The sequence below is a fragment of the Rattus norvegicus genome, chromosome X, assembly GCF_021556685.1.
Source record: "Rattus norvegicus strain SHRSP/BbbUtx chromosome X, alternate assembly SHRSP_T2T, whole genome shotgun sequence".
In the NCBI taxonomy this organism is placed as follows: Eukaryota; Metazoa; Chordata; class Mammalia; order Rodentia; family Muridae; genus Rattus; species Rattus norvegicus.
Window position 1 is genome coordinate 105,461,962 of NC_141554.1, and position 27,841 is coordinate 105,489,802.

Here is a 27,841-nt window from a genome sequence, read left to right on the forward strand (position 1 = left end):
CCAATGTGGTCTCAGTCACACAGTGCAAAAGTCATCAGGCTTTTAACGATGTCCACTCCCAGTTTCTGGGAAAAATTAGGTTATACATCTCTCCCCTTGAAGAGATAACATGGTACGTTTACTATTCCTGGTTCCCCTAGGGCTTATTTGCGAGCACAAAAACCTCTGTGCCTCCCACAAAAACAGATACACTAGAACATGGAGCAAATACAAATGTCAGCTTTATCGGAATTAGCTGCATGGTTGTGGGAGAGCTAAAGTAGAAGTTCTTCATGCAAGTGATATGGCTGATAGAGACAATGCCTGCTTTCTCCAGGATAGGTGAAACAATGTGTTTCTCAAAGAAGTATTGGCATCGGATGGAGTGGGGGATTTATTGAGTAGAACTCTGCATATGACAGTCTGTTTGTTGTTTCTGGCCCTTCTTCCAAGTGCTTCACTAGGCATCCAGAAACCAAAACCACTCCTGTCCATTACCAAATGTCCTCCCTCACACGAGATAGAGCTGGACAAAGAACATTGAGGCCTACTAGAAGAGCTGTCCAGGTATTACTTACAATTTGCAGATAAAAACGAAGGTATGGCTATACCAAATGTTGTCATAAAACTACTTCATCAACTATATTTCCCAAATTGCATAGCCCTGAAAACCACCAAAGACACTCATTGAAAACTGGCTCTCCAGATCAATGTATAAACCTCACGCTATAGATTGTAGTGGAGGTCCAAGAAAACCGCTATTCTTAGTTAAATACGTTGTCTATATGAATTTTTGAAAACATTGGGTGAGAAATCTACATATCCATACATAGTCATTTAGCAAAATTCACTACTCGGAACTGTGTCTCATGAAAATTCTGATACTGGGCCTCTTACGGAGCTATAAATATCTGACTTTGAATAATTCTATCACCCAAGGTATTCTATAAATCACATAGTGATTTTCAATGGAATTTCCTCTCTTTACCAGAATTACATCTCAAGACATGCTACACAAAGTGTGTGTGTGTGTGTGTGTGTGTGTGTGTGTGTGTGTGTGTGTGTGTGTGTGTGTGTGTGTGTGTGTGTGTGTGTGTGTGTGTGTGTGTGTGTGTGTGTTCTAGTCCTTATATTTAAAGCACAGATTCTTCTGATACGGGATGTGTTTTTCTGGGGATTTAATCTACAGCCTCATCCATGCTATGTAAGCACTCTACTAATGAACCATATACCCAGCTCACGGAATTAACATTTGTAAATGCTTGGGTGGGCGCCAGCGGGGGGAAAAAACGACTGAGAAAGGCATCTGCAAGCTCTAATTAGACTAGCCCCACCCCCGAAGATGTCGTATTAACCTAGCCCCGCCCCGCGGCACGCCGCTTACGCCGCTTTTCTCGGGCCCCAGCTACTCCCGCAGACTGTTGCCCCTCCCCCGGGCCAAACGCTAGGCGGGAACCAACACGGTCAGGCGCGCAGCAGGATCTGTGGCGCTTTTGGTCCAGGTGCTTCCGGCTCCCACCGGACGGAGGCCGGCTCGGTCGTGGACTCGCTCTCCCACGGAAGTGTGCTTTAGCGCACCGGAAGCCACCTCAGGGGGTGAGCCATGGCGGGTTTGCCTGTTAGAGACCCTGCGGTGGATCGTTCTCTGCGTTCTGTATTCGGTGAGAGGATTTCGGCGGCGCCTCAGACCGGGGAGGGACGTCCCCTGCGGTCCCCATGCGGACCGGTTGTCGGGGCGGGTGCAGGTTCGCTGCTGTCCTTTGGCAATGCAGCCTGGCGTACTCGTGGGCAGACGAGACTCCCCCGCCCCCGCCATCTCCCCCGCTCCAGCTCCTAGGTACCAGAGGTTTTCCGCAGTGTGATTCAGGGAGCTAGACTCTAGCGTCTGTCTTCTCTGCGTTTTCCCCTTCATGATTCTCAGTTATTTTTTAGGAGAAAAGGTGCGTGGAAACAGAGCGTCCCTGTTCCGTGCTGCTTCTCCTAGCCCAAAATACAGATTTAATTCTGAAGCCATCGACCCCCATATCCACTTCCCGCCCTCTCATAAACGTGTAATATGGCTTGCTTTTTCCTTGTAACGTTTCATCCAACCATAGTGGTAGCGGCCACCTGGCATCTTGAGGTGGGTTGCGAATGAGTGAATGAATGAGTGAGTGAATGAATGAATGAATGAATGAATGAAGCAAGCTCAGGGAGATTTCAGAGAAGTGAGACTAAGCAATTCTTAGGGTTTAAATGCGTTATTTCTGAAATACGTGTATTGCTTGTAAAGCACGTTTGGGGGCAGTAGAATTGCTTTGAATTCAAGGCCAGCCGAGACTACCTAATAAGACCAGCCAGAGCTACGTAACGTTTTCTCAAAAAACAAAAATAACAAGAAATAAGCACTATTTCAGAGACACGACAAAACAGTCTCCTCGTTGTGAGAGACTTAAAAAGCACAGAATAATTTTTAAGCATCCTCTGCTATGTTCATGGCTTTTCCTCCATAATTGTATGTATACATGGGAATAAAGACATGATCCCCCGACAAGGGCTTTGAGTAAATATAAGTGCTTAAATATTTTATTTTCAGCAAAGTTACGGAAAACCTTGTCATATCAATATGAGAACTGTTTGAAAGACACCTTTTAAAATTTAGTCTCTGGCTTATTTACCTCATTATGAGATCTGAAAAGATCCAGTGGGAGTGGGGTTCTTAGAGAACACTGTTCAGTCAGTTATTGCCTATGTATTGATGCAGATAGAAAGCCTACTGTTTCCTTGCTCACTCAAGAGCTAAGATACTGTCCCAGAATGTTAATGTGTTGTCTCTTCCTTAGTGGGGAACATTCCTTATGAAGCTACTGAAGAACAACTGAAGGACATCTTCTCTGAGGTTGGGCCTGTTGTTAGTTTCAGGTGAGATCCTCTTTCAAGAGTCTTCATTGTGAGAATCTTAAAAAGCACAGAATTTTGGGATAAATGCACATGTTCTATAATTCATATTCATTCTTGCCTGAAGGATTTCTTTCATTAAAAATGTTTCCAAACCTTTAAGAAAGCAGTCATAGTTAGAAAGGTAACTTACTATAAACAAAATTAGGACATGTCGGTGGTAGCAGGAAGCCTGTGTGTGTATAGCATTTGTTCCTAATACTTAGTTTTGGTCTTCAGATTGGTATACGATAGGGAGACAGGAAAACCAAAGGGTTATGGCTTCTGCGAATACCAAGACCAAGAGACAGCACTTAGTGCCATGCGGAACTTGAATGGGCGTGAATTCAGTGGGAGAGCACTTCGAGTGGACAATGCTGCCAGTGAAAAGAACAAAGAGGAACTGAAGAGTGAGTATCAAGCCAAGCCAGGAAAGCTACAAGTTAGTAAAGATGAACGAGTGCAAGTTTAAAAGGGGCTGAGGTAATTGGCTAAATGAGTAGCTTTTGAGGACCTGAGGTGCCTGCATGAAGGACGTCTGTTTTAAGAAACTTGACTTTAGTGATCCTTCTGTTCCTTAGGAGTTCATTTCCAGTTTAAGGGGAATGCAGGTCTACCAAGCCATCAGATACTTCTCTCTGTTGCCAGATTGGTAACTGGTGGAGAATACTAAAGGCATTTCCACAGATACTCTCTTGAAATTATCGCCTTCGTCGATGTCAATGCTTTCCTTCCAAAGAGACTTATCAAAGAAGTAAATGATGACATCAGTGTCAGCTTTCTACTAAGAACAGAAACTATACCCTCACTTTTCTTCAGAAAGGAGATTTTCAAGTAGCTTACATCTCACTCCAGAGACTTTCAAGTTATTGGTTGGTGCTTACAGCAGCCCTAGAAAATAGATACTTGAAATGACTGGGGTTGTTACTTTACCATACTGACTTTCTTACACTTTCTTCCTAATCAGGCCTTGGCACTGGTGCACCTGTCATAGAGTCACCTTATGGAGAAAGCATCAGCCCTGAGGATGCCCCTGAATCCATTAGCAAAGCTGTTGCCAGTCTTCCGCCAGAACAGATGTTTGAACTGATGAAACAAATGAAGGTTGGAGGAGGCATTAGATTATAAACAAAATTGTGTACATCAGATTTTCAAGGACTTAGCAGATATAATTCTGAGAGCTTAAATAGTTGATTCTCTAGACACCATTTCTTCCACATTTTGTACATAGGGGTATTTTTATACATAAGTAGACCTGCCCAAACCAGCTGTTTCTGTGTTTTCTATAGATCTTAAATTGTGGTGTTTTCCCTAAATGATATTTTACAGTATTATAAATACCTCCTTCTTCCTTCTTCCTCCCTCCTCTTCTTCCCTCCTCCCTCCTCCTTGCCTACCATGACCAAAATTGTACATTCAATGTCAAAATCTGTGCTAAATCACCAGCATGGTATCATGTGGCTGTACTCCCAACCACTTAGGATGCTGAGGCAGAAGGGTCACCGAGACCTAAAAAACAATGGAAAACGTGAAACACTATCTCAAACAGAAAATCAGTAATAATTCAGAGGGGATAAGATTCTTAGTATTGAACCTGAAGGCAAATTTTCTTATCTTCCCAGCTCTGTGTCCAGAATAGTCCCCAGGAAGCACGAAACATGTTGCTTCAGAACCCACAGCTGGCTTATGCTTTGCTGCAAGCACAGGTAGTGATGAGAATTGTGGATCCTGAGATTGCCCTGGTGAGTGCTTCTGGTTCTTGTATAGAGTTAGCAGGGTTATCTTTGGGATAGGAACTGCCTGACTGGCTTGTTAAACAGACAGCTCATAGACAATATCTTTTCACTTTTTAGAAAATTCTGCACCGCCAGACAAATATCCCAACGCTGATTTCAGGCAACCCTCAGCCAGTCCATGTTGCCGGACCTGGCTCAGGACCCAATGTTTCAATGAACCAGCAGAATCCTCAGGCCCCTCAGGCTCAATCTTTGGTAGGGCTTTATTCCACAACATTTTTATCTGTCTTAAAATGTTATTTTCTTTCCAGGAAACTATTGAGAGAAGAAACAGCAGGAATCGGAGATGGTAATTAAATTTTCAGGCATAAAAGCAATTTCCAGATTGCAGAGCACATGCCACCTGAGAGAATGTAGATTCAGTTCTAAGATAGTAAAACAAAGAGATCCTTCCTGTAAACCCTTTTCTAATAAGCTAATTTTGTGGGTGTGTTTATCTGCCACTGTGGTTATCACTTCAATATCTTCTGTGTAATCTCATTTAGTCCTCATAGCAGCAAAATGAGGCAAGCACTTTTACTGTCTCCATTCTCAGCAGTAACAAAGGAAAAGCAACATGTTCAAAAGCATGATTGTAATGCTGTGGACCTAAACCATTGATATATCTGAAGGTGACATGTGCAGAAGGTACTAATAAATGATAGTACTTGCTCATGCTCAAAGATAAATCGATTGCTGTATGACGATAGCAAATATTGGGAACATAGGAGATGTTCAGTAATGAAAAGTGAAGAAGATTTGCTCTACCTATCCAATGGAAAACTAAACAGTAAACTACATGTGTCAATAGGAATGACTTAGAAACATAACAGCATTAAGGTAGGCTGGAATATGTGGTATCAACAGAAATAACCATGCAGAGAGAAAACTATGGAGACATTTTGCATATGAATGTGGATATCATCATGAATTCTCAAACTGTTAAGTGAAATGCAAAAATAGTATAGTATATCATGATAAATGCATTTTAAAGATTTATTTTATGTGTATCTGTCATGTGCCTCACACTGTGGGCCTGCAGTGTGAGGATGCCAGAAGAGGATATCAGATTTTCTGGAATTGGAGTTATGAACCATTTTGTGTTTGCATGTGGATGCTGGGAACTGAACCTAGCCCAAATATAAACATTTTAAACATATGTAAGAATTCTGAATAGTAATTTAAGAAGTAGAACAAAATATATGGTTTAACTGAAGAAAACCACACAGATTGTGTTTATATCTCTATTTTTCAGAAGCAAAAAAGCCTATAACAGTAAAAATTTAACACAGAAAAACCTATCAAAATGAATAGTGGGCATAAATAGCTCATAAAACTGAAAATAAAGTATCTAACCTCAAATAAACAAATATAAGCTAAAATGAGCCACCATGTTTTACCTATCATGAGCAGAAGTATGTAATGTGGATTAATCCAATGAATGATATACAACAAGTATTAGTGAACATTTTTGTAAGAAATTCAGATAGTAAATGTATTCAGCTTTATAAGCTATATGATCTCTGTAACATGAGATAATGTGTAAAATGTGATTGTATTCTAGGAAGACTTTATTTATAAAGCCACTGATAGAAACAGGCATGGTGGTACATAACCTATGATCTCAACACTCGGAAGGTAAAGGCAGGCAGATCAGACTTCAGAGTCATCCTTGGCTACCTCGCAAAATTGAAACCATTCTAGGCTATTTGAGACACTGTCTCATAAAACAAACGAAGACCTGCAAAATGGTTCAGAAAGTAAAGGTGCTTGCTATCAAACTTGACAACCTGAGTTCAATCCTTGGGATCCACATTGTGGAATACATTGTGGAATGTATTATTGCAAATTGTCCTCAAGTGTGTCATTAGTGTACAAACATCCTCTAGATGGATGAATGGATGGCTAACAAAATGGCTCATTAGATAAAGGTACTTGTTGCCATGCCTGACAATTTGAGTTCTATTTCCAGGAGCCACATAGTGGGAAAAGGGAACTTACACAAGTTGTGCTCCGATTTATGACTTCCACATGCATGCTGCTATGTATGTGCAAACATAAGAAACTCGGGGAAAAGTATAGATAGTGTCTCACTATACAGCTCTGACTATCCTGGAACTGACTGTATAGACCAGGCAGTCCTTTTAACTCCACCTGTCTGCCTCCTGAGTGCTGGGATAAAGGCATAAAACCACTCCTGTACAGTTTCCCCTTTTCTCTTTTAGTTTTGATTACACTGAACACATCTGTTTTCTAAAAAGATTCATACAATTTTTATTGCAGTGTTTTACTGTGGTTGTTATATTTTGAATTATTGTTATAAACCTCTGAGTTGAAAATAATGATGCATATAGACAACTAAGGCTTCAAACATCCACTAGTAGTCTTGAAATGTGTGTGTGCAGAAAACAAGGTGCTAATACATTTCATTCTCCCCCTCTCCCATCACCATTCACAGTGATGAGGCATGAACATTTGAGCCAATCACGATTCCTTTAGATTCATGCTGTTTGTACCTTCTCTGTCACACTGTACACAGACTGCAGACATGCAGAAAAAGTATTCTCTAGGGAATTCCCCATGAAAAAAATTGCATTCCCTTTTTCTCAGGCAATTTAATTTATCATTAAAAGGTTTTCCACAGCCTCCAACAAATTTACATCCAAGGATAGAAGTTATTAAAACTTAAACAAATGAAAATATTTTTTCATGTTAAAACTGTAGAGTACCAGCAAGTCTTTGAAGTCTCAGTCCCTTTCGTGTCCTGGGTATAAGGCATTTTTCTTTCAGGTTTTCTTTTTTTTTTTCTTTTCACCATTTATTCAGTTTATATCCCAGTTGCAGCCCCTCCCCCTCTTTTTGGTTCCCCCTCACATAACTCCTTTCCACCCTCTTCTCTGAAAAGGGGGAGGCCCCCATGGGTACCAACCCATCCTGGTACATTAAGTCACTATAAGGCATTTTTAACTTATTATGCACCGGTTAGTGATATCAAGAATTGGTTATTTGCTGCCTTGCCATATGGACAAGACTTGCTTATCCGTCTGCATTCTGCATATGCTCTAGCATAGAACCAGACTCAAGATACTACAGTTTGCTTCTGTGGAATTGCGAATGTGTGATGAAACTAATGTTATAGAAGACATGCCATACAAAAAGGTTGTTTGGCAGATGATCGCAACTACCAGTAGTAAGAGAAACTTAAGGCCATAGACACACATGCTCATACATGTTTATCTCTTGCTCAGAGTGGAATGCATGTCAATGGCGCACCTCCTATGATGCAAGCTTCTATGCCAGGTGGAGTTCCAGCACCAGTGCAGATGGCAGCTGCTGTAGCAGGACCTGGCCCTGGTTCCTTAGCCCCTGCAGGTAACTTGCAGTTAGTCTTTACCATTTTGTTAACTTGGCTGAGGTTTTGTAGTACTAACTGCTCACGTGCAGCCAATTATTTAACAATAAGATCTTGGTATAAAATAAATGTATAGCTATAACATATATTCTAGGCTGAGGAATCTAGATGATTTCTTCTTTTGTATTGTTTTTAAGACAAGGTCTTGCTCTGTAACTGGGACTGGCCTTAAAAATGCAATCCCCTTATTTGATGTACCCAAGTGCTGGGATTAGAGGCATATGCTACCAGTCTTAGCTGAGTAAGCTCTTAAGTGAGACAAGGGTGCTGCTCACACACTTGGATGTCTTACCAGTGATGAACTGCCATAGACATTCCTAAATAGCTGTTCTCTGTTTCTGTACATATATTGTCATGAAATACTAACACGCAAGTTATTGGTCAGTACCTTCTCTGGACATATGGAGTGACTTTGTCCTTGTGAATACAAACCAGCTGTATATGCACCTATTCAAGGACTAATGGAGTCAAAAAGCGCCACTATTTAGAAAAAGCCTTACATCTTTTGGCCGCAGAATACATTATCTTACTCCAAATGACCATGGAACCCTTAAAAAGACCACATACTTAACCATAAATTAACAAAATTTGAGGCAGTGGAGATTTTTACAGAGCATATTGTCTGATTTTAAGCCAATAAAATTAAAAATAAATAAAAGGTGAGTAGGAAGGAATCTTGCCTTGGAAAATTAATGAACATATTATAGCTATTTAAAGAGGAAATAAAAATTATAAATAGTATAAAAACAAAAAAATTTATATTTCATATAAACAAGTATGAGAAATAGTAAAGGAATAGTGAATATTCTTTTTTTTTTGTTCTTTTTTTTTTTTTTTCGGAGCTGGGGACCGAACCCAGGGCCTTGCGCTTCCTAGGTAAGCGCTCTACCACTGAGCTAAATCCCCAGCCCCAATAGTGAATATTCTTAAATACCCATGTAACTAAAAAAAGAATTCCTTACTAGTTCTAGTTAATTAGAAAAATAATAAACCACAAGACACCTAAAAGGGGAAATTAATGCAGATGGGGGTATATCTCAATGTTAAAGCAATTGTTTACAGTGGGCAAAAAGCCCCCATGTTCAGTCCCTAGCACCAGACACACAAATATTGTTAATCAAAACAACGTCCCCCAAAAAACAGAACCAAAAGACAAAAAATGAGCATACCATAAAATTAAACTTAACTTTCAAGGAATGTTTTGGTGTTTATAGTATTTATATTTGTAAATTCATTAAAACTTCATGGGAATTTTTGAGCTGTCCTACAGAGCTCTTTGAAAATTGGTAAGAAGAGGGAAAACAACCTATAGAAAAGTGCAGGAAGAAACTATTTTATGAGCTTTGTAGAAAAGCAAAGCCAGATGGCCAACACAACAACCTCATTTATAGTAACAATAAGGTGCCAGTACACCTCTCAGTGCCAAGTTTCAAAGAAGAGAACAGTATTTGTAAAGAAATTTGTACGTATACATCACTGGTAGAAATAGGTTTTCAGCCTCTCAAGAAAGTAGAATAACATGAAAAGATTTATACATTCTGACCACTAGTTCCACCACTGGGGATTTCATCTGTACAAATAAAAGGGGTTATGTGATGATTTCTTTATGTGGGAAATTATGCTTATAATGCCTTCTGCTGCCCTCAGATCCTAAACCTTTGAACACAAAGGTTGTGTTGGTGATTGGTCTGTATATAGTGGAATGGAACATTATAGCTGGAAGAAGCTTTGAAATCATTTAGCAGTTGTTTTCAGACTTTAATCTGTGTTAGAATCACTTGAAGGGCCTATAAATTTCAGATTAATAGTCCCTGCTGCCAAACAAGTTTGAGGTTCAGAACCTGTGAATTTTCAGGTTTTGTGTTTTGTTGTTACTGCTACTGATACGGCTTGTCTAGCTGGGAACCCTTTCTGAGGACTACAATTTGGAACAGCTTGTTCATTTTACAGATTAGGAAGCCAGAAAGATAGACTTTTATTGAGTCACTTGCTCAGAATCATGGGTATATAATAGCAAGAGCTGGGGTAGTATCCAGTTCTTTGAGCATTTAATCTTAGTGCTTAGCATGTTCAATGAAATAGGGGCAGTGTTATATGTACTTTCTATTTTAAGGAAGTATTAATGAACTACAAACAAACTTGCTTGCCTTTGGTCCCCATGCAGCAGCACATGTAGTTCCTTTGAGGAAAAGAGAATTATTGCTATGTGGGAGGAACCAGACAAGGATTTGTGGTGTGTGATTATTCTTTAGATAGTAGTCATCATACCTCATCTGGTTAGTGTAGATCATAAGTTCTCAACTCTGTTAAATCCAGCATCCCCTTTTCGTAACAGGTATTTCGCAGTGGCTTTACTTTCCTGAAATGTAGTCCACAGATGATAAAACTTTTGTAACATGACTTCAAAAAATTAGTATAATGCCCTAATCGTAATGCACATGAAAAGTAAAAGAAAATTAACTTATCATATAAATTAATACGTAAATGTCCAGGTATGATTAGAAAACAAAATATAAAAGGTGTTTACATCTGTCCTATGAGTGTAAAAACTAAAAATGTAGATAGTTACAGTGATGTTTGCTTTGGTAATTCAAACACCATAAGGATTATTGGTGTGGTTTTCCTAAATAGTGAAAAAACATATTAAAATTCTTAAAACAAATTGCAGTCTCCATAAATTACTCAGTAATAGCATTTCTGGAAAAGTGAATATATACTAAAATAGTGCATATAACTTCCGTGTTTGCAAATAAGACAGACTCAGACTCTAGGTTGAAATGACAACAGACTTTCCTGGGTATGAATGTTGAGTGGGACATTTGAAAGTTTTATTGGATAGAAGATCAACCTTGATTTTGTGGAATTGCATCATACTTTGAGGACACCTAGTATCCCTGACCCCATCTTATTTAGTGTCACCTATATCCCCAAAGGTTTTGTCATAACTAAATAATATACCCATATATTTATAAAATATCCTATGAGTGGCACTGCCTCCCATGAGAAGAGGCTTGTTAAGTAAGAGGTGTTGTTTTCTTGTATTAAAGGGATTTCTGCTACAATTTTGGTAATTGTGATAAAATATTCCTTGTGGACTCCCTTGTCACTGAAGTGTGACATATGCTGACAAACAAACTTCATCTTCTGCTCATTGCATTGTTGAATGGTAGTCTTCACCTTCTATCAGAGCTTTCTCCTTGTGGGGGAAAAGGGAAAAGGGAAAAGGGATGACATTCGTAAACTCAGCCACTGTTGTTGGGGTTTGTTTCTACAGGCCCAATTTATGTTTTTCCCTGCACTTCATTTTCTAGGAGTCATGCAAGCCCAAGTTGGAATGCAAGGAGCTGGACCAGTGCCCATGGAACGAGGACAAGGTAAATATTAATATAGACTAGACATGGAAATGTTTCATATCTGCACTGTCTAATGTGTCAGCCACTAATCACCAGTGGCAACTTAAAGATTAAATTCATTAAAATTAAGTTCAAATTAATCATGAAAGCCTAATACTCTGATTTCCTGGGCACAGTGACTACATTCCAGGTGCTCAGTAGCCACATGTGCTAATGAAGACCACACTGGACATTGCAGATGTAGAATGTTTCTATATTCACTAAACTTCTATTGCTCCAGACTTCCCATATCCAGCACCTAGCTCTACAAGAGTTGGTGATAAGGCAAATAAATGCATACTTTGTTTCCTGGTAGTGTAACAGCTCCACGGGCATGATCTCACTTAATCTGAATAGCTATTTACTTTGTCAGAAACTTATATAATGAGCATTTAGTGTATGATCGGATGTAAATCCCGTAGTAAGCTGGGAGGAAAGCAGAGGTCTATAAATCATAGTTTAAAGAGTCTCCTGTACTGTGGTTAAAACAAAACTAAAAACACCGTATATAACAGCAGCAACCCTTCCAGAATCTTTGTGTTCTTTCCTTATGTTATTGAAGTTTGAAGGAGAAGAGAGTATATTAGTTCCGTTAGAAAATGAAAGACGATGGAAGAAAAGGGAACTGAGTATATACTGTATATACTCAGCCACCTCTATGTTCATAGACCACCCTTTGAGTTAGGTGGCAGTGCCTTAGTTTTACAGGTAAAGAGATGGAAGCACAGGAGTTTTAAGTTTCTCAGTAGGATGAGGTAAGTACATACTCATTTCTGACTACTGTGGTGGTCTGGATCTGGTGCTCTTCGTTTTTGACTTAAAAAGCGAAGTCTCCAAATCCAAAATCTGCCTTCTTTCAGAATTAATTTTCAAAATATTCTTGTTATTCATTTGGTATGTGTTGAGAACGGATTGCTTTGGACAGACCAAAGGGCCTTAATATTTTTCTTCTCAGCTGAGTCCCTATATGAGAAACTCATTTCAAAAACACATAATAAGATACAGGCCCATGATTGGTATACAGGGATTGGTGATTGAAATGACAAGTCTAAACATATCAGATGAATGACAACAAGACAAACTTGTAACCTACATCTTCTCTTCCCTTAAAAGTATCTCATGCTTCTGTGCTGCTGTGTACCCCATCTCATTACTGTTAGTACATGGCGTATCTACCTCAGTATCTTGCAGTAGTGAGAAGGGCTTGGCCTTCCATTGATCTCTTCCTCTTCCCAGGCCATCTGTCTTATCAGTGAACCATTCAGCTGTTTAACAAGAAATCTTCCTACTTTAGTTTAGTCCCATCTTTCTGGTAAGAATTAACAGGGGAATTGGCTCACATTTTGAAAGTGTTTCAAGGACCTTCTGAGGCAAAAACAAAGTGAGATGAATTTTAAAAAAATAATTTCCTTCAGTGCACAGCAGAGGAAACAAGAATGGTTTCATTTGTGACCAGACCTGTTTTCCTTTGCCTGGAATCATGTTAGGTTTGCATGTTTGTAATGGTAACAGATGTTTGAGACAGAACTTCTTTCCCGTCTTTTTAATATTGGTTATACCTTGTCAACTCATTAATCTTTGTCATGTTTCTTATAACTGTAGACTGGCTGTAGTAGACTGTTTCTTTCAGAGTGATACTCTCTTTCCTCACCTAAAGTTCAGCTGCATTTTCCCATTTGATACTATTGATAGAAAATTCTAGACTTTAAAATATGATGGAATTAATATTGCCCCTCTTCTGTTATGGTTGTCTGTGATAAAACGTGTCACATTCCGTGCAATTTGTGTTTGCTTTTGAAAACATTTTTCTCTTGTTTCCTTTTTCTTTTTAATAATGGTACAAGAAGTGATTAGGGAAAATGGTGCTGTAACAAAAAGAGTTCAAGAGGTTATTCTTGCCCAAATAAACTAGCCCATAGGTTTCCCTTAAGGAAGGTATCTGAGGCTGTGAGATGGTTCACTGATTTAGAACACTGGCTGCTCTTCTGGAGGTCCTGACTTCAATTCTCAGCAATTACATGGTGGCTAACAACCATCTATAAAGTAATATGATGCCCCCTTCTGGCCTGTAGGTGTACATGCAGACAGCGCACGCCTACATTTAAAAAATACATACATAAATAAAATTTTTAAAAGGTTTTACAAAGAAAGATATCTGGTCAAAGTGGAGCTGTTTTGGATAAGAGAAAGGCCTATTATAGTTTTGGGAGTTTTGTAGTCTAGGACAAACTAATGAACTCTTGGCTTCTTACTGACATGTAAATATCCAGTCTCCGTTCCGTGTGTGTGTTTATGTGTGTTCAAGCTATTTTAAGTGTCTCTCCTTTTGAACTTACTGCTCACCTAGGAACCTTACAGCACTCGCCCGTGGGACCCGCCGGGCCTGCATCAATTGAGCGAGTTCAAGGTACCCATTGTATCTGCGGGTTTCCTTTTGCTTGTGGTGTTCAGGGTGGGACATTGAGGGGAAAAGAGCTGCTTGGCAGTGATCCTCACGTTCAGAACCCCCAAAGGGTAATGTTTTTGGGTTTTTTTTAATTTTTTGCTTTTTTTGTTCTTATTTTTGTGTTTTTTTTTCCCCTCTTGAGGCCACAAGCCTAAGATTGACCTCTTCACACAGGGCAGAGAACATGGATGATATGGGCATCTGTCCGAGGCTCTACTCCCTCCCTACTGGTGTCAGGAGGCTTGGATGGAATTGCAGTCTGTAAGGAGACAGCAGGTTCTTGCAGAGCCATGACAGTGTTCATATGCCAAGACCCTAACCTCTCTTTTATGACTCTGGTCCTTAAACTAAGATTGGTTAGAAAGAAAATCAGGATCATAAGTTTCTTCAGGTCACTTTGCTAGTTCTTGACAGGTGCTCCCCAGTTTACTGTTTATATATAATTCCATCCATACCTCTGACATGGCACAGATTCTGCCTACACCCTGCTTCTGTTCTTGAGCTGCAAGAGGATTCTGCTGTGGTGAGGTTTCACCCACTTTAAGGTGTTTGAATTACATTGTCAGTGGTACAGAGTCATTTTTGTTTTTTATGTGTCTTTCACAGCAGTAACTCCCCATTTGTTTCCCTGTCAGTGCCAATGCAAGACCCCAGAGCAGCTATGCAGCGGGGAGCCTTGCCTGCCAACGTCCCAACTCCTCGTGGTCTTTTAGGTGATGCTCCCAATGATCCACGGGGAGGCACTTTAATGACCGTAACTGGAGAAGTAGAACCTAGGTAAGTACTGATATAGAAGGAAACAGCTTGAAAAGTTGGGAGTTTTCCTTACTTTGGAAGCAAAGTCTTTTTGGAACAATTGGATTTGTTTGCCTTCTTTAAAAGATAAAGAAGTATTTGTAGTTGAAGACTAAGCACTTTTGCTAAAGCATTAATTATATAGTTAAGGTAACTTTGAGCCAACCATGACTACTATATATTCAGATATTGAAAATAAGTGGTATTATTAATAACAATAGTTGTTGATGTTAGTGAGGATCATACCTCTGGTTCTTCTCTATGTACCTAACACAGATCATCTCATTAAATCTGCCTTAGACTGGGGCTGTAACACCAGTGGTAGAACACTTAAAAATGGGTATTTTTTTTTTTTGGTTCTTTTTTTTTCGGAGCTGGGGACCGAACCCAGGGCCTTGCGCTTCCTAGGTAAGCGCTCTACCACTGAGCTAAATCCCCAGCCCCAAAAATGGGTATTATTAATCCTGTTTTTTACATTAAGAAACTAAGGCATATAGAGGTTAGGTCAGTTTGATCAGTGACCTAGATCAAACAGCTAATAAATGCTAAGACCTGGATTTCAATATTCAGTCTGAATCCAGAACCTGCATTGCTGAGCACTATACTGTATACTTGTACATATAATAACCATTAATTCTTCCCTAATATTGAATGCCCTGCTCAAATAAATTCTAGAATGCACAAATTTATACTCTATAGCTTTCCTTTTATCTTAGTTTCTTATTACCATTCATTTACTGATGTTTGTATCAGTTCTCTCTCTGTTGTATGTTTGCTTTCTGATCTGGCTAAAATTTCAATGTTGGTACATTCTGCTTTAAAATATGTCACTTTTCTCCATCTCTAGAGCTTACCTGGGACCACCACCACCACCTCATCAGGGCCCACCGATGCACCACGTTCCTGGCCATGAAGGTCGTGGACCACCACCGCATGACATGAGAGGAGGACCGTTAGCTGAGCCCAGACCGTTAATGGCAGAGCCAAGAGGACCTATGCTAGATCAGAGGGGTCCACCGTTGGATGCCAGAGGTAAGGGGAAAATGCATCACAATGCCAAATGGTAGCTGTGGGTTGAGGAAGTACTGGGGTCTCTTCAGCTCTTATGTGGGACAGAAGTCTTAACAAGAATCTTTCTGATTTACCTAAACTAGAAAGAAGACAGTGTTATAGATGAAAGAAGATGTGATTAGATGTTAGTAGCCAGACACAGGTTTTCTTACACCTTTCTAGGTGGAAGAGATCCCCGAGGATTAGATGCACGAGGGATGGAGGCCAGAGCCATGGAAGCCAGAGGACTGGAAGCCCGTGCCATGGAAGCCCGTGCCATGGAAGCCCGTGCCATGGAAGCTCGTGCCATGGAGGCCCGAGCCATGGAGGCTCGTGCCATGGAGGCCAGAGGCATGGATACCAGAGGCCCAGTACCTGGACCTAGAGGACCTATACCTAGTGGAATCCAAGGCCCCAATCCAATGAACATGGGGGCAGTTGTTCCCCAGGGATCCAGACAGGTAATGCTTGTAGCATATACATAAAATCTTAATGTATTCAAGAATCGGTTACTAAGCCTGATTTAGTATGTATGTATGTATGTATGTATGTATGTATGTATGTATGTATGTATTTGTAAGTGAATTTGATTTTTACCCTCAGTGCAGATTAATCTGACCTATACATCTTCAGGTTTTTCTGAATGTAATAGCCACTAAAACTGAAACCTGCAGGTTCAAGTCAGAAGACAATAAAATAATAAAAATAGGCCTCAGTGGCACACCCTGCCCCCGCCCACCCTGGTCCCCTGCAAAAATATACTTGTGCAAATCTCAGGCCATTTGAAAACCTCTCCAGATGATTTCAGTGAGTAACCCTGAGTTACAGCATTTCAGGAGCTACATATTGAATGTTTACATTACAGTTCATAGCAATAGCAAAATTACAGTTATGAAGTAGCAATGAAAGTTTACGGTTGGGTCCCCACAACATGAGGAAATATATTGAGGGGTTGCAGCATTAGGAAGGTTGAGAACCACTAATTTTAGATCATCTCAGGGTGACAGAAACCTATGTGGATTTATTGTCATTATAGCATCTAAATGAACAGTGACATAGAAAAGACAGTCTGCATATGATTCTGGAGCTGTAGTCTGTCTCTTCTCTGTCATTGTGGCTTGCTTTGCTCCAGCTGTGCCTACGGGCTGCTTTGCAGTAGTCACTTCCTCATTCGTCCAGTTGATTGCGGGGACGTGGAATATATGTATCTTCGCAAGTTTCTATACGTTGATGCCTTCATCTTTTCATTTCTTTATTCCCATTTTCATGTGTTTCTGTTTCTTCTGTTGTATTAGTGGGGAGAATAAAAGGAGAGAGAAAGATATATCAAAGCTAGAATGCAACATTTCCAGCATCTAGTTCTCTCATTTTATAGGTTTGGAAGCTGAAGGGCAGAAAGTCAGGTGACTTGGCCAAATTCACTTAGCTAAAAAAATGGCAGTGCAAGAAATACAGCTTACTTTTCTATTATGCAACTCTTACTTGCATGTTATATATGTGTATAGATGTTTGTCTTATTTTTAATTTGAGATAAAAATGTGACTCTTGGTATATATAGAATAAAATGTATTTTCTGTTGTACCTCAAGTTTTGCTTTTTAAAAAAATGTTTGTGGGCTTTGATTTTTTTGTTGCATCCTCTATGGTCAATAGACTCAAAAATACAATTTTTTTATACATCCTTTCTGTACATATTTCTTGAGCATCTACTGAATACCAAGCAGAATACTAGAGATATATAACTGTGAATAGCAAGGTCTCAACATACTGGCTGAGGAGATAAGCACCAAGTAACCATACACTCTGCTTATGTGATTCTGCACACCATTCTGTGGGAAAAGACATTGAAAATGATGGCTTGTATCTTGTTCCTTTTTCTCTGCTGGTCCTTGAATTTATTACTTTTTAATGCTAAGGTTTTGGGTTGATTTTATGATGCTAAGACTCAAACCTAGAGCCTCACAGGTGCTAAATAATCTACCACTGAGCTGTAACCCCAGCCCAATATAGTTTGTATTAAAAGACTATAAAACCAATTAAATCCAAGGGAGAGAAAATAAGAACTTAATAATGATAGTTTTTACATTTTTAAAAATTAATATATTCACTTACAAATAAATATATAAATAAATACATATAGATGAACTGACCTAAATTTCTGGACTAACTATTAATATATAGGGAATAGTGGTGATATTTCAGTGCTCTCTATAATGATGTACCACTGCTCATGTACCCAGTGTCTTGGAAAGACCTGATGTATATGAGTATTTCAGGTGTCTTAGTTACTGTTCTGTTGCTATGAAGAGACACCATGACAGTGACAACTCTTATAAAATATTTAATTGAAGGCTTGCTTACAGTTTCAGAAATTAGTCCATTGTCTTCATGGCAGCAGACATAGCAGGAAGAAGAGGATGCTAGAGAAGTAGTTGAGAGCTACATCTTGATCCATAGGCAAAGGAGATACTGGGCTTGACATGGGCTTTTGAAACCTCAGAGCCCACCCCCCATTAACAAACTTTCTTCTACGAGCCCAGACTTCCTAATCTAAAATAGTGCCACTCCCTCGTGATTTAGCACTCAAATACATGAGTCCTTAGGGACCATTCTTATTCGAACCGTCACATCCCACCTCCTGACCCCAACAGGTTTGTAGCTCTATCAAATTCAAAAATGCATTCAGTCCAACTTCAAAGTCCTTAGAGCCAATAGTAGTCTCAACACTGTTCAAAAGTTCAAAGCCTCTCCTGAGACTCCTGGCATTCTCTTAACTCCCTGTAAAATAAAAAAGCTGATCATACACTTCCAACATAAAATGACATAGAATAAACATTAGCGTTCCAAGAAGGAGGAAAGGGAACATAGTGAGGAAATGCTAGACTAAACCAAAAACCTAAAACCTGCATTTCCGTGTCCGATGTCAAAGTGCTCCAGATCTTCAGCTTCTTTCTGCTTTGTTGACTAAAACACACTTCTTTTCTTTGGGCTGGATCCACTCCCTGTTAGCACTTCTTGGCAGATATCCTACGACTTCTGGCATCTCCATCATCTTGGGGTCTCCAGTGAAATCCAGTCTTCAGCTTCATATTTTCAACCCCCTTTTTGTAACACTGTAAGCCACAGCCACTTGTGGCAGAAGCCACCAAGTTCAGTTGCCTGGTGAAGCTGGAATTAGGCCCCTTTATTCACTTATATCAGCTTTCTTTTTTTTTTTTTTTTTTTTTTGGTTCTTTTTTTTTTTTTTTTTTTCGGAGCTGGGGACCGAACCCAGGGCCTTGCGCTTCCTAGGTAAGCGCTCTACCACTGAGCTAAATCCCCAGCCCCTCAGCTTTCTTTTTGATGGGTTCCTTCACTGCTTAAGCTTTTCTTTACTTCCTTTTCATAAGTTGAAGCCGGGCTGGGCAGGATGTTATCCTGAACTCACCAATCCATTTATTCCATTTAGCATCAGACTCTTCTTTATAAACTTTTTATCTCCTTGAGCACTGGACTTAGCTCCATTATACTTCCTGATGGTATTTTTGCCCTTTAACTGTATATTTTTCCTTGCTCAGCTTGCTCCATTTCATTATAGATCTGCATAAGAGTGGCCACTAATAACTACATGACACAGTCAGTATTTGGTAGTCTCAAAATGTCTGCCAAGGCCATTCATCCAAAACTTCAATTTATCCTGAGACAGATTTTTAAGACTTCAAAACCAGCTATAGTGGCCCAAAATGTGGGCCACTTACTAATATTCTTGCCGTGTGAAACTTCTTATGCTGACCCTACAGTTCAGATCACCCTCAGCACCACTGTCTTCCATGTCCCTATTAGCCGTTTCCCATTAAGCCCTGCTTAAAGGATCCCCCACTTTTCTAATCCAGAGTCTAACACATTCCTGTAACAAAGAGTATGGTCAGGCCTGTCACAGCAATGTCCCATTCTCTGGTACCAACTTCTGTCTTAGTCACTATTCTGCTGCTGTGAAGAGACACCATGACCACAGCAACTCTTAGAAAACATTTAATAGAGGGCTTCAGTTTTAGGGGTTTTGTGAATTGTCATGGCAGCAGGCATGGTACTATAGAAATAGATGAGAGCTACATCCTGATCCACAGGCAGAGAAGAAAATGCTGGGCTTGGCAAAGGCTTTTGAAACCTCATAGATCACCCTCAATAACAAACATCCTCCAACATGCCACACTTAATCCTTTCACATAGTGTCACTCCCTGGTGACCAAGTATTCAAATATCTAAACCTATGCGAGCCATTCTTATTCAAACTACATAATCAGGTTGAAAGAACTATTCTACCAGTAGTTGCTTAAACTATTTTAGGGGAAAAAGGATATATTATGCTTCCTGTATTCTTAAGTAAAATGAAAACAATTTAAAACATCTTTGATTATTCACACTTCCCATGGAAATAGATACATTATTGCTTATGTTATTATATGTTATAGTACTCTCCTGAGGGTATCTGCCCCCTTTGCTAATGGATTGTCACCTGGTTCTTGACAGTGACCACATCAGCTATTTCTAACGTGTTTTTCTCTATTCTATACTTAACTGTTGTAATCTGATGAAGTGGGTAACAAGCTTTTTTAAAATTTTTGTTTGCAAAAAATAGTGTGAGCATCATGTTAAGTGTAGATGAGTAGAGGCATTTTCTTTGAGTTCTGGTTTCTTCCAAAGGGTCGGACTCACTACCTATCTTAAATGCCAATAAATATGCTATAGTTGGTTTGTGTTCTTTTACTCAAGTGATATTTCTTCTTCATTAAGCATGAAGCAATTGTTACATGCTCTCTATAGAAGTGCTAAAAAGAAAGAAAACCAAGGACTGGAGATGATGGCTCGGTGCTTAAGAGCACTTACTGTTGTAAAAAGCCTGGGTTTGCTTCTCAGTATCCACATGGTGGATCACAGCCATCTATAACTCCAGTTCCAGAAGATGCAACACCCTTGTCTGGCCTGCATGGATACTAGACATGCATGTGGTACACAGACATACATGCTGGCAAAAAATAATCTCATAAAAATGAATTTAAAAAAAATTACACACTGTTTTGGGTTCTGAGCACTTAAAATAATATTCATGGATTTGTGTTTTTTAAGGAATCTCTAAAAAGCAAATGTTGAGCTAATAACATCTTTTCCCCAGAGACCTTTCTATCTCCTTTCTGCCTAACAGTTTTATGGGATAGAATTCTTTGAGAATAGCTGTCATTGTATGATTGAACTAGAGGTAGGCCATGGTCTTGTGAATGTAGCTTCGCTAACCGAGCAGTAGGCAGTTGTTTAAAATCTGTTAGCTTTACATGTGTTTTCTCTGAGCATTCATAGTTTTCCCTGTGCTTATTGGGCTAAGTTTTGTTAATTTGATGCCCCTTTCCTGTACTGTGTATTATTTGTTAATGATGTTAGGCCTGTTAATAAGCAAGTATGTGTATGCTAGTGGATCTGTGGCTAAACACCACTTTCTGCTGTTCTTTAAATCATTCTCTTTTTCCTCTTATTTGTGTCAAGATTGTTAATTGTATTGACATTCCATGGATGTCAGGATTCTGTATGCTCTTTCCTTTCTTTTTACACATAGGTCCCAGTCATGCAGGGAGCAGGCATGCAAGGAGCAAGCATGCAAGGTGGAAGCCAGCCTGGTGGCTTTAGTCCTGGACAGAGCCAAGTCACACCCCAGGATCATGAGAAGGTAAGCAACACTATCTGACTGCCTCCCTGCGCACAAATCTAGTCTTTTTGATCTTTTCACAGTTACCATGAAGATCCTGGATCTTCAAAATCCCTTTGGAGGTGATGTTTACTCTAACTTGGAACTCTTTAATGAATTTGGCTGAGCATTTGGGGGACCCGCTCCTAATGTTTTTAAGTGAATATAACTGGCAACTTATTTTACATTTCAGACTCATCTAAAAATTGCAGTTTTTTTTCTGTGTAAGCCAAACTGACCTGAAAATCCAAGCTCCTTTCTGCCCCTCCCCTGCCATTTGTACCCAGTCCCTACAGAAACAGTAGCGGATTGACCACAAGTATATCTTTCTGTTGCTATACTTGGCTGTTGTTGTGAGCTTGTGTCTGGTGGAAAAGCTTAAAGTTGTGAAATAGGGAAACTCAAATCAGGACTCAGAACATCCCAAGGCTCGCAGTACCATCTTAATGTGCAGGAACCTTGAGTTCCTCAGGTGTCTGTTTGCATCATCTAATCTTAGATGTTTTCATTTATTCCTGTGCTTTTCACTGTGCTTACCAGATTTTCTTTCTTTTGGCCTGTAGTTTGTTTTGTGTGTAAAAGTGTGAAATATCCTCCCTTTTTTCATCTTGCTTCATATCCCATGACAGTAGCCTTTTAGCTAGAAGCTGGTGATGTTTCTGTTTTATTTGTTTTTCTGACTTGTCCTTGAAATTCACAGCTTTCCTTTCCTCTGCACAGGCTGCTTTGATTATGCAGGTCCTTCAACTCACTGCAGACCAGATTGCCATGCTGCCTCCTGAGCAAAGACAGAGCATCCTAATCTTAAAGGAACAGATACAGAAATCCACCGGGGCACCTTGAAAGGTGAGCTGACTGAGTGGCACCTGGGCAGGACTAAGTCCTTCTGTGTGTGAAGTACATAACTTCAACCTTTAGCAGCGTAATGTTCTCTGAGACCCTCAGTCTTCGTTAGGTTCTCTTTACCATTCAGTAATCAGTACCTCTGAGGATATGTTAAGGCTGTAAAACATTTGTTCAGTTGTTGAATTACTTACAATCTTTTTCAGCCTTTTATAATAGTGAAATTAATATGTCGGTTTCCTAAAATTAATAAGACACAGGAATGTAGAAAATTAAAGGTAGGGCCAGCAAGATGGCTTAGAAGGTAAAAGTACCAAATCTTTTGCCAGTTCTGATTAACTGAGTTTGATCCACAGAAGTTACATGCTAGAAAAGAGAACCAACTCTTCTCAATCTGTCCTCTGACCTTACACACACACACACACACACACACACACACACACGGTAGCTTATGTGCACCCAAATATAGTAAATAAATGTAAGTAAAGAAAGAGAGAAGAAAGAGAGGTTAGTAAATGTGAAAAGCCTTGCTTCCTAGAGATCAAACAGGGATCCATGCACTCGAAGCATAGAATATACCAGCTGAGCTATAACTCAGCCCTCGTAATGAGCATTTTGGTGGTTCATTATTATAAGCCATTTAAAGTAGTAGATGTCCCTGTCACCATCACTTTCTTTACATCATAAAGATGACTGTACACAACTTTTCTCCTTTATAAATCAGGTAAGAAGGATCCAGGTGCACTTGCCTCATAAATAATCATATGACCAAACTAGCTGTATAATATTGTTTTGTTTTTTAAAATATTTCCCAACATCTTTATATTTCATAAACAATCCTGTTCTCTGAAAGCAATTTAAAATGTATATTGTCCTGTACCTGTTGTAATGTCTTTTTTGGAACCTTTATCTTTTATCCATATGCCTTATAAATCCCATACACATGTTACCATGTCTTACTAACTATACTGTATGTAGTTCATATTTGTAGTACCTTTAAAGCTTTCAAACTACAAATATGCATTGTATTTTATGGAGACTTTAAATGCCTAAACTATAATTGGATCATTGATGGTTAGCTAACTAGACATTTAGTATATCCTATTTTACCTTTTCCCCCTTATATCGTACACATTCTATTTCTTCAATAGAAACATGGATTATAATAGTGATAGGGATTTACATTTTAAAAGGTACGTCAAAGAAGGCATTCTCTGCAGTATGAGCAAATGACTGGTTTTAGAAAGTTGTATACTCTCAGTTATCTCTCATTTGCCTTGCATCCTGACCTCAGTGCAGGATTTTACTTTCTTTATTTTTTTTAATTTTAACCTTTTCAAATGATCATTATTTTACAGGGATTTGGAAAACTAATACAAAGGGCCTGTATGGCTTCTCACAGTGATAACATCTTACACTTTTCTTTTGAAGTACAGGCCCAGGCACTTGTCGTTGGTGTATTACTGTGAGCGAGACTGTAGACGATTCAGTGTTTATAACTGTGGCGGTGCTAATTTATACCAGGAGATGTGAAAACACAACTGTGATTTTTATGTGATCAAACTCTACTGGCATTTATGAACGCTGTGGCTGAAGCAGTGGCTTTTCCTCCTAAACTTAAGATTTGATTTCTTTCCATCATCCCAGAGAGACGTATTCATCACTATTAGACATAAGTAGTACTTAGACTAGAGAGATCGCTCAGTTCCTAAAGTGCACACACTTGAGAAGTACCTGAGCGTCCAAGTTCAAACCCTAGTACCAACGTGAAAAGTTGGGTGTGGTGGTACACCCTGGTAATCTTAGAGGGGGAGGTAGAAACAGGAAGATTTTTGGGGTTTGCTGACCAGCCCCCCTAACCTAATCAGTAATCCCTAGACCCCAATGAGACAGCCAGTCTCAAACCAGGTGGATAGTCTTCTAAGGCTTGTTATCACTTGAAGTTCACTTCACCCCATGGCTTCTGCCCTCATAGACACATATACATATATGAGAAAGGTAGTTTTGAGGTAGGGGAAGTTTACGTATCTATGGTATATTTGTCAATTTATGTTGTCAAAACTTTAGAAAGTTACAGTATACCACTGTCATTCCATGGGTACAGATCAGAGATGCTTCTGAACATCCCATAATGATGCACAGGATATCTCCCTCACTCCTTCTTCTAAGAGCGCACATTTGGTTAAATATGTCCCTATAATGCTAAGGTTGAGAAACCCTGCTACAAAGGACGATGGGGAGACACAATAAGAGTCAGACAATGGCTATTTGATGGTCAGCACATCCTCCCTTCTCTCAGTCCACTTTTGTTCTGTGACGGTGGTTGTTTTTTCCTGATGTTTAGGAAAGAAAAGTCCACTTAAAATACCTTTCTCCCAAATTTGTCTTACAGGTTCTCAAAAATACCTGGCAACAAATCTGGAAATGTAATTCCATAACATTGTTGAAATGTTGAAAACATAGTGACTTCTGCATCTAACCCCCCTGGATGACTCAGATTGGTACCAGGTGGAGGACCTGCATCACCATTTCTCCAAAGGAAAACAGTTCATTCTGATGTCGTAGTTTGTATATTTTCTGTGATGTTAAATAAACATTGAACATAAGTTTAACATATTACAAATTGAAATACATAATCCTTTTGCTGTTAAGAAGCTAACACCAAGGATAAAAGCTTAGCTGTGATTTCTGACCTTACTGCAGTGTCATTCTTTAATCTTACATTGCCGTAGCTCTATTCTTACTTTAGCATAAACATTTATTCTTCTTAATGATACTTGAGAATTTCTCAGAAACAATGTTTTTAGGAACTTTGTTTTTTGTTGAATTTGCTTTCAGCAAGGTAATAAGACTTTGGCCCTTGAAAACTTTCCAGTCTTAGAGTTTTCTGGGAGAAAAAAAGCATGTGGTTAGAACTACAAACAATTAGAAGACCAACAAGCGAAGAGCATACCACAGGGGTGTGTTTGGTTTAAGGAATGCCAATTCTCAAACTGTGGTTTTAGTCAGTTGCAGGTCTGGACATACATAAGACAAAGATTGTTTTGGCACTGGTTTGAATGTGAATCAACAACCTAAGACTGTTGTAAAGCTCTTCTGTCTATGTATCAACTTTACAAGGTTTTCTACATGTTCAAATTTAATAAAGAAAACCAAGTGAACAAACTATATTCCATTCTTTCAGAAAATTGCAAAGCTTTCAGCCCTATCATCTTCTCTAAATCCATTCCAAAAACTCCCAACAGAAAACCCTAAAACTTTTACATTTTCAAGTCTTTTAAGAGGACCAAGTACAGGATGGCAAATTGCCCATTATGGTTGCCTGCTACTTTCAAAGTACTACCTACTTGAAAGGTAATTAGTGCCATTAGCCTGTGCTAACTTGCAGGTTGTCTTGCCTTTTGTTCTCCCGTAGTGGCATTAAGGAGGAACATGGTTTCTCTCTACCAGGTCCACCTCAAGACATTTGAAGAGTTGCCGTAATAATTAGTGAAGCTCACTAGCACTAATTGTGAGCTCGTTTGTATTCCCAGAGCCCTACTCTGCATTAGGATTATGGGCACGTGAACTAAAATCACTACTTACGGCATAAAAAGCATAATCATGCCAAGGAAAAGAAAGCAAAGCTATTAAAATGGAGGGATTCTTCTCCAGACATTGATAATGAAAATTTGCTGGATATGTCATACTATAAGCTATGAAGAAAAGCGCAGAACAACAAGCACTCCTACCTGTTCCACTCATCCCCAGTTCAATCGGGTGTTAATTATGCATGCAGTTCATTGTTTTCATTACCTTCTGTGCCTCCTGCATAAGCAGTCCTTGATGTGTTGGTTTTGACAGCTGTTAGACTTAAAAGCACCAATGTATTTAGATGCAGAGACAAAGAGGAAAATATTTCTAGTTGGGAGCTTGGGTTTTACACAACCAATTCCAAATCAAGATAAGTAATGCTGAAGTTATTTGGAAAACAGTTGTCTAACAGAAACTATATCCTGAGAATCCAGCAGTTTCCCAAAGCCTTCTTAAACTTAATTTGGTTAGTAGACCTCAGGTGAATAAGTTGACAAGAGCGGTGGCATCCCAGTTCATCATTATGGAAACACTCATCAGTGGTTTGTTTGTTTGTTTGTTTGTTTGTTTGCTGTTATTTTTACTGTTGTAATAATTCAATTAGCTACTCCACGTTTATGATCTGCCTTTATATGTTCAGACTAATGACTGACAAGTGATCCCACTGATCCTTCAAGCTATAGGTACTTAGATAAATTACGAAAACAAAGTTGTTCACTCTTGATCTATGGTACAAATTAGATGGTCCAGTGCTATCTATAGATTCATTCTGTTAAATGTATGAGGTCCATTGCCTGAGTACAATGAAGTGTGGGGGTTTTTTTCTTCCTCAAGGAGCCTGCACCTTTTCTTGAAATCCATCATAACTAACATCCCAGAGCCAGTGTGGTTATTGTCCTGGTGGATAGGAAAAATGAACATGTTTGTAGGAAAAAGAATGACATCTTAGTGGATGATTCCTCATTGAGTAAGACCTGGAAAACAGTCAAAATTATAACTTTTTATTTTCTTTTTATAACACATTCATAAACAAAACTCTTTAACAACAACAACAAAAAATGGAAAGAGCTTCTGTTAAATTACCCCACGATGTAGGTCAGGCCTTTCCAGTTATTTCAAACAATACAAACTGGCAATATAGTTGGCTTCTAACTATAATACAAATTTGATTCCAGTTAATATACTTAAGATATTACTAGGGAAAGTCAGCAAAATTGTTCAATAAGCAAAGATGAAGATTATTTTGGCACAGTAAAGTATAAATTGTTGGTCACACTGGATGATAAGCTCATGTATAACGATGTACTTAGTGGGTATGATATGGGAGTGGGAATCTTGGTAATTTTATGTTTATTATTTATGATTATTGTTTTGTCGTGGATTCAATAAATATTTTAAAATCACCCTACTTAGAAATCTTCTGTGAGGGACAGGTGGGAGGGAAGATTATCAGGTATCAACCAAGACACCTGAGGTTAAATTGTGCAAGTGTCAACCAGCAAAATTCAGCTAAAGGCAGGTTTCCCAGAAGGATTTACAATCCCCCCAATAATAATTCATGTGTTTTGCAATTGTGAGTTATGCAGCTCTCATGTTGCCAAAGCCCAAGAATGATGGAGTTGAGTCAACTTTAAGATGGGAGTGAAGTCCTTGTGCGACAACGGACTATCTAGTAGCTGACCCACACGTTAGTGAAAAGGAAGATGGAGAAGTACTACTGTGCGGCTTCCTCCAATTCAGAACGTTTCTTTGTTGAAGTAGAATTGAACCTTCCTAGGATCCAGACTTGAGTACCGCCGACAGCATTTGCGCAGGCTTTTTGCCAAAGTCGGAGGGCCGCATAAGAAAACCCCCACCACAGACCTGTAAGAGCAGAGCAATAGTAATTACTTCAGTGCAGTTGCGAGCTGACGGCAGAGGAGATGTGGAACAGTCTCTGCTACTC

General features: G+C 39.3%; 2 protein-coding genes across 25 annotated transcripts in view; one reads left to right on the forward strand and one right to left on the reverse strand.

Annotated features, from left to right (window-relative positions):
- Positions 1 to 1,550: 1,550 nt before the first annotated feature.
- Positions 1,551 to 27,299, forward strand: Cstf2 (cleavage stimulation factor subunit 2). Of its 19 annotated transcripts, none has more exons than XM_087600784.1 (16): positions 1,551 to 1,640; positions 2,802 to 2,880; positions 3,136 to 3,305; positions 3,863 to 3,999; positions 4,518 to 4,637; positions 4,749 to 4,980; positions 7,919 to 8,042; positions 11,394 to 11,456; positions 13,822 to 13,881; positions 14,095 to 14,181; positions 14,556 to 14,697; positions 15,563 to 15,747; positions 15,949 to 16,226; positions 21,352 to 21,462; positions 22,201 to 22,326; positions 24,716 to 27,299. In XM_087600784.1, the coding sequence occupies exons 6-15, from the start codon at positions 4,978 to 4,980 to the stop codon at positions 22,321 to 22,323; spliced, it is 1,176 nt and encodes a 391-aa protein (XP_087456910.1). In that variant the 5' UTR covers positions 1,551 to 1,640; positions 2,802 to 2,880; positions 3,136 to 3,305; positions 3,863 to 3,999; positions 4,518 to 4,637; positions 4,749 to 4,977; the 3' UTR covers positions 22,324 to 22,326; positions 24,716 to 27,299. The 19 variants fall into 19 exon arrangements, with proteins under 19 accessions (XP_087456910.1, XP_087456911.1, NP_001421314.1 ...); XM_087600785.1 differs by having other exon boundaries at positions 14,634 to 14,697; NM_001434385.1 differs by having other exon boundaries at positions 4,749 to 4,886.
- The window catches only part of Nox1 (NADPH oxidase 1), a 53,181-nt gene continuing 52,216 nt past the window's right edge, over positions 26,877 to 27,841 (reverse strand). For 5 of the 6 annotated variants that reach the window (XM_087598935.1, XM_087598934.1, XM_087598938.1 and 2 more), the window contains one exon: positions 26,877 to 27,759. In XM_087598935.1, the coding sequence (XP_087455061.1) occupies positions 27,633 to 27,759 (127 nt within the window). In that variant the 3' untranslated portion in view covers positions 26,877 to 27,632. The remainder of the gene's footprint in view (positions 27,760 to 27,841) is intronic. The other variant, NM_053683.2, reaches the window with a different exon arrangement.